Below are 11,092 nucleotides of genomic sequence, written 5' to 3' on the forward strand. Positions count from 1 at the left end.
GAATCCATACATGGGGCACCTTGACAGCAGCAAGGAGTGGATCAACAGGCTGAGCAAGTGCAGAATGACTGTTGAGTGTTCTTTTGGCCGTTTAAAGACCTGCTGGTGCTGCCTATATGGGAGGTTGAACCTGCCCGATGACAATATTCCTATGCTTATAGCCGCGTGTTGTACATTCATATAATGTTTGTGAAGGGAAGCATGAAAGCACGGCACCTGGAGGCTGAATTTGAACAGCCAGAGACTAGGGTTATTAGACGGGCACTGCATGGGGCCATAAGGATCAGGGATGCCTTGAGGCAGTAATTTGAAGCTGAAAGCCACTAATATTTGTTGCTATACTCGGGAGTGAAGTATTTCTAATGCTACGAGGTGATTGTGATTGGTGCAGACGATGCACTATGAAGGTTTAAGAAAATTACCTGTTGCTTTGCAGCACTCTGTTTGCTTTCAATTAATAGAATAAAGATTGCTTTCAAACCAAAACAATTATTTTATTAAAGAACAAAAACAACCAGAGGGAGAGACAAACAAAAACCACATCAGCACTGAGGGGAATGGGGGAAGGGAGGGTCCCAGGATGGTTAAAGATTTCTGTATGTTCAGGTATCATATCCAACCTTCTCCTTTTGAGTACAGTGTAGCAGGTACTGTACTTCAGCAGGGTTAAACTGCAGAGGGACAGGTGCTGAGTGCAGTGGGTATTGGGAGTCTGAAGGACTGGACTATGACGGGGAAGGAGTGGAATGCAGTGGGTACAGACTGGAGCCAGGAGGTTAATAAGAGTGTGTTGGCGGTGTTTGGGAGGTGCATGGGAAAGAGCTTTGCGACAGCGGTTACAGGGGAGGGTGGGCATAGAGCTGCTTGGTTTGCCATGCTAGTAGCGCCTGGAGCATGTCCACTTGGCATTCCATAACTTTTAAGAGCCGCTCCATGGCTTCATTCTGGCAGGCCACATTCTCCTTTCGGTCCCTCTTGTTGCTGTCCTGATACTCCTTCAATTCTTGTTTTTTGGCCGCGGAGTGCATCATGACATCACACAGAAAGTCCTCCTTAGTTCTTCATGGCCGCTTTCTAATTCTGCACAGCTGTTCAGCCGGTGATAAAGAGGGAGGCTGGGCTCTCGAGGTCATATACGTGAAGCCAAAATGCAACGTTTTACAGAAGCAGTATTGTTTGCAACACACAGACCACTGAATCAGTGATTTAAAACACAGACACTGTTCACATACTCATCACTAACTGGCTGACCCTAAGCAAGTACACATGAGCCACAAGACCCCCAAAATGATGAATAACCACAGGGGCAGGGGAAATTAGTGTTCCAGAACCGTACTGTACACTGGGCATGTGGCTCTTGGGGAGAGCCAGCGCTGTAGGGGGGACCTTATAATCATTACTGTCCCCACATTTTGCACAGGCTGTGTTAATTAGGGAAGATATCTCGCTGCTGAGGGTGAGCAGGGAATCAAGGAAGGGTCTTCTCCAAGACCCCCATGCTTCTGCCCTGGCCCTTATGCAACTCGCCTGGGTGCAGCAATGGTCCTCCTCCCCCCCACCCCCTAGTGATGGCAGAGTGGAACAGGAAAGTTACCCTTAATGGGACAAGAAACAAAACAGTTCTGCCAAAGAACCTGCAGCAGTGGATTGCCCAGAATCTCCATGAGAGCTTCCTAGAGATCTCTGAGGCAAATTCCTGTGAAGTGAGGGAGTCAATCAACCCCGTGTTCCGCTGCTCAGACTAGGCATGTGGTGGTATCATACAGACACAAGCCTACTTTCTGCAACCCTCCTGCCCCCAACAACTCGCTTCAGCAATTCCCAAAATCAAAGCCACTTACAAGGGGCCTCCTCTCCTGTTTGCGCTTCGCCAAGCTCCGACAGCTGTGACTGGTTAGACTCCTCCGGGGTAGAGAAGAGCTCCTGGCTGCATGTATCTCTGATCTTTGAGTCGTCCTCTGCCTCTGGGCCCCCTCCCCTTACACATCCTCATCCAAGATTTCCTCCTTCTGGCTCAGTCCACTCTCGACTGGCACACGAGCCACCGAAGTATCCACAGTGGCCTTTGCAGTGGAGGTGGGGTCACCACCGAGTATCATGTCCAGCTCTTTGTAGAGCTGGCGGCTCGCCTCCCGCGCCTTGTGATAGGCATTCCGCAGCTCCTTCACTTTGACCCCGCACTGCAGTGTGTCCCAGTCATGGCCCCTCTCTGTCATGCATCATGAAATCTGTCCATAGGCATCATAATTCCTACGGCTGGAGCACAGTTGGTACTGGAAAGCCTCCTCTCCTCAAATGCTAATGAGGTCCAGCAGCTCAGCATTGCTTCCAGCTGGGGATCACCAAGGGTGTGGAGCAGATATAGTCACCTGGAAAGATGCGCTGAGACCACTGCACGCGTCATCGAGCAAACAGGAATGGAACTTTCAAAATTCCCAAGGAATTTAAGTGGTGGTGCTCATGGTTGGTCACCTGAGGGCAGGGCAGTAGAGTTCAAACAGATGACCAGAGAGCCGAGAACAGGCATTGTGGGACATCTCCTGGAGACCAATAACAGCACTGTAATCAACCAGGGTGTTTACACTGGCACCGCGGTGCTTTAGCCCTGGCGCAGAAAGCTGTACGCCTCGTGTCGGAGTGGTGCCTTTTTTTTTTTTTTTTTTTACTGTTCTGCAACTGCACAGTTTCTGCGCACTAAGTAGCTGCTTACAAAATCAGACATAAAAATTCAAAAGTGTCACAACACACTATTACTGAAAAATTGCTTACTTTCTCATATTTACCATATAATTATAAAATAAATCTATTGGAATATAAATATTGTACTTACATTTCGGTGTGTACTATGTAGAGCAGTATAAACAAGTCATTGTCTGCATGAAATGTTAGTCTATAGCAGTGATCTCCAAACTTTTTGATCGCGCACCCCTATCAGTAAAAAAAATTTGAGCACGCACCCCCTGCCGCGCCAGCTCTACCATTTTTGCCAAAGGGGAAAAAAAAAAAAAAAAAGCCGCTTGGATTCCCACCCGAACTGCCGAGGCCAAAATAAAAGAGCTCCTCCTGCCGGGCACCCCCCAAGGATCCTCTCGCGCACCCCTTTGGGTGCACAAACCCCACTTTGGAGACCACTGGTCAATAGTGACTTCACTAGTGCTTTTTATACAGCCTGTTGTAAAATTCGGCAAATATCTAGATGAGTTGATGTAATGCCTGGAAGACCTCTGCGTACCCCTTGTTGAGAACCACAGCTATAAAGGATAGTGACTATTCACCCACCAATGAAATTCAGCTCTCAATAGACTACAGTAAAGGTTTAACAGCACATAATAGTACTAGTACTTAACAAGTTAGGACAAAAAGCAAATATAGTATCCAACCAAGAATTTCAGGAGGAATTTAGATAAAAAGAATGCAATCACCAAAGTGATACTGAAGTAACATCTTTTTATGAAAATAACCATAAGCTCTTTCAAGACCTCAACTGGTCAGAACCTTAATTTTAAGACTGAAGAATTCAGCAGCAGAGTCTAGATATTATAGCAATGAGCACTTTAGCAAAAGCATATTGAGCTGTTGGTTTAATAATGTCACACTACTTTACATGGAAGAATGCAACCTTAGAATGCTTCCGGAAGCCAAAGGATAGGAGCACTCTAGAAAGGCAGTATTTTTTTAAATGGGTTAAACACAGAGCTTATGGAGAAGCAGTGAGGGACCTGTCCCTGCACCCAGAGAATTCCAGTAAATTTAGACACCAGATAACATCTAACTCATTGGAAACCTCAATTTTTACTTTATCTGACACTGCTAAAAGATTTCCAGAATACCCACAAAATCCAACGATTATGCAGCAGAATTTAGGTACATCTTGCTTTATTACAAGATATTTAGTAAACTGTATTTGTTAATTAACTATAAAATTGACAGTGTTACAGCTATCTATAACTATGAACATACAAAATCTGTTTTAATCCTTTAAACTGCAGGTGACTCAGCAGCACAGGTTTCATTCTGGCTAATACATTTTTCAAATCTTGCTTAACAACTCCAGTTCACTCCATTCCTACTTATCTGCTGTCTCCATGTCTCATCCCAAATGACCAGTGCAGAGCATATAAACTTGCTAGACTATGTTTGGAAGACAAGCTGGATAGACCAGATTCAAAGGACACATTTTTCATTAAAGTAGCAAAAATTAAAACTGTCCCCCACTGTAACTGCAGTAGGATGCCTATGATACAAAAGCCACGTCAGGGAAAAAATATTAGGATTAGGGAAATACCTGAATTTTCCTATCAGTACCAGGACTAAATTTAGTACTTAAAACAGATCCTAAATGCTTGAGCCAAGAGTTATAATCACAAGAGGTTATGAATGTATCTTATATTCCAAGAGATATTTTTAGTCAATGCTAATGTCCTGTGTATCTTATGATCATATACATTTTAAAAAGAAATTTTTCTTCCACAAAAATTATGCGTTTCTTAGAAGGATAGAAATTCTAATTACTCAGGTTAAATGAAAGCTTACCTACTGATAACGTCTGCCTGAAGCCAGTATTCCCTCATCAGCAAGTGCAGCCTCTAAGATGTGGCTCTTTCATAAAATGCAGGGTTATTTCCTGAATGTTTTTACCACTCCCATGTAAGTGTTAAACAGATCAAAAGTATGTGGATTATCTTTCAGAGAGCTGACTTTTAATAGATGCTATCCTTTCCCAATAGGCTTCAGTTAATTTATTTAGAAGAGTGTTCCCCAAATAGACAGTTAGGAAAAAGGTCTAGGTGGGTCATGCATGTCCCAGAGACAGTCCCCCCCCCCCCATGCTCTCACTTCCCCTGGGTAGCAGACAGCAGCGTAGAGAGAAGGACCTGGGCATCAGTTACAGGGCAGAGGAGGTGCCTCCAGGACACAGCAGGGCAGGGATAGGCTGCTGACTGTCCACTCACTAGCTCTAGCTGCTTACATTGCCCTATCCCACTCTCACTTCCCCTGGGCAGCAGGCAATGGAATGAGGAGCAGGATTTGGACAGCAGCAGCGCAGAGGAAACCAAAAGTCCTATCTGTCTGCCACCTTCTAGTCCTACACATTCTGCCAACCACCTGAGGTCTCAATCTGAATTGTTTCAGAGCTTACTAATACTACCTTTTTAGTCATCCTGAAGTGGCTACTGGAGAGCAACAAGAGGCATATCCTTTCCTCATGAACCTCAGCATTGCCTTGGGAGCACTTAGTACATGGAACAAGAAATTATTCATGATTCTTTCTGAATTGGTACCGTCACTAGACCACCCAGTTCTCTCATTTATATGCCAGGCAAAGAGGCACTTGGATATCATAAAATCCAGGATAGAGCCTGGTATTACTCCCTTTTTACTTCTCTGCATTTCTGCCCTCTTTACCAGGATTATGCCTATACTTCTGCAAATAGCACCTGTCCCACTAGTCCCCCTATATTAGGAGGATCACCAGCAGCATGATTATTACATGATCCTAGTCAGTTTCATCTATTGAATCACAAGGAAAGCAAAATAGAGAAGCAGCAGGAGTGTGACCTAATGCTGGGGCAGGGGAAGATTAACATGTTTCTCCTCCCCCTCTCCAGAAGCACTCCTATACTCTAGGAGTAACACTGCAGCCCTATCTCGACAAGAAAAGGGTGTGTATTTTCATTTGTGTTAACTCAAATGGTTTATCTTAAATACTATAGAAAGAATCCCCCAAAATGCAGGCTAATAAGTCTGAAGCTGGTTAGCTGGCCACATAGCTTAGAAAAAGAAAACTTGTTCTGACATCCATAGTAAGTGCCAATAAGAGACGAATTTGACTAAACGTGTCCACATACATTTAGAAAACTTACTCCTAAGTCTTGTCTAGGGAATCACACGTAGTAGAAGTTCTACTTGAGTAAATTGCTGGCTTAAAATATGCTCTGGTTAATCAGGAAAAAACCATCTGGTACACCTTTGCTGTAAAATATGAATATTTGTCTTGCACTCAATCTACTCAAATCATAAAATCATTCAGCAGTCATTTAAATTTAATAATGTAAGAATAATTAGCTTCATGAGTGGCACACACCTTACTGTAAAGGACAGCACAACTAAAATACTTCCATAGAGATTTAATGTAAAGTCATCCTATAATATGTTGGGGAAGAGTCAACATGGATTTTGTAAAGAGAAATCATGTTTTGCCAACCTATTAAAATTCTTTGAGGGGGTCAACAAACATGTGGACAAGGGTGGTCCAGTGGATATAGTGTACTTAGACTTTCAGAAAGCCTTTGACAAGGTCCCTCACCAAAGGCTCTTAAGCAAAGTAAGTTATCATAGGATAAGATGGAAGGTCCTCTCATGGATCAGCATCTGGTTAAAAGATAGGAATCAAAGGGTAGGAATAAATAGTTAATTTTCACACTGGAGACAGGTAAATAGCGGTGTCCCCCAGGAGGTCTGTACTAGGACCAGTACTGTTCAACATATTCATAAATGATCTGGAAAAGGGGTAAACAGTGAGGTGGCAAAATCTGCAGATGATACACAATTATTTAAGATGGTTAAACCCAATGCAGACTGCGAAGAGTTACAAAGAGATCTCAAAAAATTGGGTGACTGGGCAACAAAATGGCAGAGGAAATTCAATGTGGATAAATGCGAAGTAATGCACACTGGAAAAGAATCTCAATTATACATACAAAATGATGGGGTCTAAATTAGTTGTTACCACTCAAGAAAGATCTTGGAGTCATTACGGATAGTTCTCTGAAAACATCCACTCAACGTGCAGCAGTCAAAAAAGCTAACACAATGTTAGGAACCATTAGGAAAGAGCTAGTTAACAGGACAGAAAGTATCATAATACTTCTATATAAATCCAGGGTATGCCCACATCTTGAATACTGCGTGTAGTAGATCTGGTCAACCCATCTCAAAAAAGCTATACTGGAATTGGAAAAGGTACAGAAAAGGGCAACAAAAATGATTCGGAGTATGGAAGAGTTTATGTATGAGGAGAGATTAAAAAGACTTGGATGTTTCAGCTTGGAAAAGAGACAACTAAGAGGTCTATAAAACCTTAACTAGTGTGAAGAAAGTGAATGATAAATAAATAAAATAAATATACTCCTTCTCATGACACAAGAACTAGGGGTCACCCAAATAAAATTAATAGGCAACAGGTTTAAAACAAACAAAAAATGGAAGTACTTCTTCATACAACACACAGACCACCTGTGGAATTCTTTGCCGGGGTGTTATGAAGACCAAAACTATAACAGGGTTCAAAAAAAAAACTAGATAAGTTCATAGAGGATAAAGTCATCAATGGCTATTAGCCAGGATGGACAGGAATGCAACACCATGCTCTGAAATCCCTAGCCTGTTTGCCAGAAGCTGGGAATGGACAATAGGGGATGGATCACTTGATGACTGCCTCTTCTGTTCATGCCCTCTGAAGGACCTGGCACTGGCCACTGTCAGAAGGCAGGATACTGGGCTAGATGGACCACTGGTTTGACCCAGTATGGCTGTTTTTATATTCTTAATAAGGTGTGTAAATAAGTGCTACAGTAATAGATGCTCTAGAAGTAAAAAAAATAATAATAATAAAAATAGCGTCATCTGGGAAGCCTAATCTTTCAAAAGAATACTCATGGACGCTATAGTGGGTTATAGTGTGTACTGGACACTGCTGCTTTGGAAAGGACAAATGCAGGTCAGGCAGAATATCTGATTATACCCAAGGAACCTTAACAAACAGTTTGATTTTCCTTAACTGTTAAATGTGCCTCCTTTACACAAACTGAAAACTTTCAAGCATCTCAGCACTTTGTACTTTTGTAAACGACTTGCAATATTACCCCTTTTTCGTATTGCCCAACCAGACAAACTCCAGGGCATGGAAAAAACACACTCACCCAGGACAATCAGAATTATGCACAGGGGAGAGGGTTGAGCTGGATACCAGGAAGTCACTGCCTCCATCTTTGCAAGAAAAAAAAAAAAGACACTCATATGCCACTCCTTTAACAAGAGAGGAGAGACAGACAGGAATCAGAGAGCCTCTAAGGTGCCAGTATGTTTTAGGAGGGCACAGAAAGCACTGAAGGTACACCACTTCTCTTTGAAGACCAAGGGCAAAGCAACTTGAGCCAAGGCTAGGACAAGGAAAAGGATTAACCCATCTGAAGAAGAGTTAGTGGGAGGCACAGGGCTTCTTCATGCGCTGAAACTCTGTAGTCGCAGATGAGCCCTACACTGAGGCCCAGTATTAACTTATAGCTAAGGCTACGATTTAGTCATGGAGGTCGTTGAAAGACACGGAATCCGTGACTTACAGTGATCTAAAAGACTTCTGCCTGTGGCAGTTGGGAGCTGCAGGGTCCCCTGCCACCCATGGGGGGGAAGGAGCTGTGGTGCACCCCTGCAGCTCTCGGCCATCGTGGCTGGCGGGGGTTGCTGCCGTGGGCAGTGAGGGCCCCCCGAACAGCAGAGGAACCCAACAGCTCCCAGCCACCACCGGTGGCAGGGGGTTGCCATGGCAGGGGCACCTCAGAGCTGCAGGCGCACCCTGGAGCTCCCAGCCACCAGGGGACCCCTGGAGCTGCAGGCAGCAGGAGTACCCCAGAACCCCCAGCTGCTGCTGGCAGAGGGGGCCACGCAGCTCCCAGCCACTGTAGAGCTGTCCCGCTGCAGGTGGTGTGGGGACCAGCTGATCCCCATTTTGTCACCGATATTTTTAGTAAAAGTGACAGACAAGTCATGGCTTCTGTGAATTTTTCTTTATTGCCCGTGACCTGTCTGACTTTTACTTAAAATATCCATGAGAAAAATCTGAGCCTTACTTATAGCAGTGGGGACCACGTCATTTATTTCATGAGCCTATAATTGATTACTGAGAAGGAAGGAGAGAGTCCAGTATTCATTTGTGTACTTTTTGGGGGAAAGGAAGAGAAATCAGAATTGCAGGAAGAGACCTCAGAACTTCATTAGATGAGTGGTAGGAAGGAAAAGAGCCTAGACTTCATTAGCTGGAGTGACAGTCAATTGATTTGAGGAGCAGAATTTATTAGTGTAACAGAGTGAAGATAGGTAGATGTTGTTTCCAAGTTTATCGCTAGGTATGCTATGTGAATAAAGGGTTGCCAACCCTACAGGAGTGCCCTGGAGTCTCCAGAAATTACAGATTAATCTTTAATGAGAGATTATGTCATGTGATGAAACCTCCAGGAATACCTCCAACCAAAATTGGCAACATTTCTACCCAGAGGATACCAAAGTGTCTTTGTTTAATGTTATGTTTATTTCCTTATGTTTTTTTAAGCAACTTTTCCAGACAAAATATGGACCAGAATATCCAACTACAAATTTGTATCTTTTAGCATTCACAGTAGCTAATCTTACCTATTCTGCTGACATCACAAACAGGAGCAGTACTCAATGAATTCAAAGGATAAACCACAGCCTTAAAGTCTCCATCCTGAGGAACTATGACCCACCCTATGCTCTGGTGCTAAACTACTATACTTCTCACGACTCATAGTGACTTTTCATTTACCCACCTGCTTCTGAAATTCAGTCCAAGTAGGCCTCAGATATGGAGGAAGATCCCCATATGACAATTAACATTAAGGCATTTTAAAAGTCTTCCCTTTAATTTCAAGGAAATGTAAGACCTCTCTCAATTCCTTAAAATCTCCCACACTTGAGTTGCCTCCACAGCTTCAGCAGCCCTGAAAACTTGCATTTATTAGAGATGAGTGACAGTTACATAAAGACATGAGAGCTGTACATCACCAACATGTTGACACATCTCCACACCCTGCCTCTGAAGCCTCCTTTTCATAGGCAACTGCAATGAGCCTCCCTCCAACAGAGGAAGGACAGACGAAAGGAAGAGGAGCAGCGCTAACACTTGGGTTTTACAAGCTGTTCCTTCCCTGAAGCACCATTTTAGGAAGCTATTTTCAAGCCACAGAGGCCAAGCAAAGAAATTTTTCACATAGCCAGGGAAAAATTATAAACATCTCACTGAGCCACAACCCTGTCTCCTGGGAGAGTATTTAAGCTCTATCCTTATAATTCACCCCTAAGGGTGGGATCTGAATTCTCCACCCACTCTCTCCCAGCAACGGGGGTAGGCGAAACACACCACCCACAAAGTCTCCTCCAACCTGCGAGAAGTCTCCCTTATTTTACCCCCGGAAGTGAGGGGAGCACTACAGACACCGCCCAGAAACCAGCCCCATTAGCCTCCCGCCCTTCAATGGGGGGCGGGGGAGACACTGAACTCAGCCCTTACACCCCAGCCCGCGAGGAGCCCTGCAGACAGGGAGCTCCCGGGCAGGCCGCCGGAGCGGGGCGAGACCCTCTCCCCACGCCCTCGATCAATATTAGGGCGAGGCTCGGGCGAGCCCCGGAAAGGGGGGTGGCGGGAGAGAGGAAGGAACTAGCAGCGCCTGAGGCCCAGCTCTCTGCGCCGGGCGGGCGGGCGGCCTCATCCATCGGACACCGGATCCTGCCCCCCAGCCTGGCGCCTGGGGCCTATTTTCAGCCCTCGGACCGTACAAGGCGCGGCGGGAGAGGCCCCTGGCCGGCCCCGCTGCCCGGCGCGCTCTCACTGACAGCGCCGGAAAGGGAGGAAGCTAAAAATACAAACGCCGCCACCTGAGGCGGCGAGAGCCCAGCCCGGTCCCGGGCCCCGCCAGGGGCTGCCCCGGTCCCGGCCCGCGTTACCTTCTCCTCATCCGAGAGCTGCTCCTCCAGGTTCGCCATCTTCCCGTCTGACCACGAACAGCTCCCTCCGGCAGGAAAGGCGGGGCCCCTCTCGTGTGTGTCCCCGGCGCCCGCCCCGCGCGGCCCCGAGGGGGCGGGGCCACGGCCTGCGGCCAACGGCCGGGGCGCGTGCACGCATGCGCGCGCGCACGCAGCAGAGGGTGTCCTGGCGGCGGGACTAGGAGAAGCCGGGGCCGGGGCCGTGTTAGTGCAGCGCTTGTGGCTGTGGCGAGCTGGGTTCTCTCCTCTGGCCATAGCTGCGCGTCTCGTGCGGGGGCCTTACAGAGGTGTATGGCCTGTCAGTAGGGATAGC

General features: G+C 45.9%; 1 protein-coding gene across 1 annotated transcript in view; it reads right to left on the bottom strand.

The window, feature by feature from the left end:
* Window positions 1–10,885, bottom strand: part of CAPZA2 (capping actin protein of muscle Z-line subunit alpha 2) — a 40,736-nt gene extending 29,851 nt beyond the window's left edge. Inside the window, exon 1 of the mRNA XM_034768888.1 lies at window positions 10,741–10,885. Coding sequence (XP_034624779.1) covers window positions 10,741–10,779 — 39 coding nt within the window. The 5' untranslated portion in view covers window positions 10,780–10,885. The remainder of the gene's footprint in view (window positions 1–10,740) is intronic.
* Between the last annotated feature and the right edge of the window lie 207 nt (window positions 10,886–11,092).

The sequence above is a fragment of the Trachemys scripta genome, chromosome 1 (genome assembly GCF_013100865.1).
Source record: "Trachemys scripta elegans isolate TJP31775 chromosome 1, CAS_Tse_1.0, whole genome shotgun sequence".
NCBI lineage: Eukaryota > Metazoa > Chordata > Testudines > Emydidae > Trachemys > Trachemys scripta.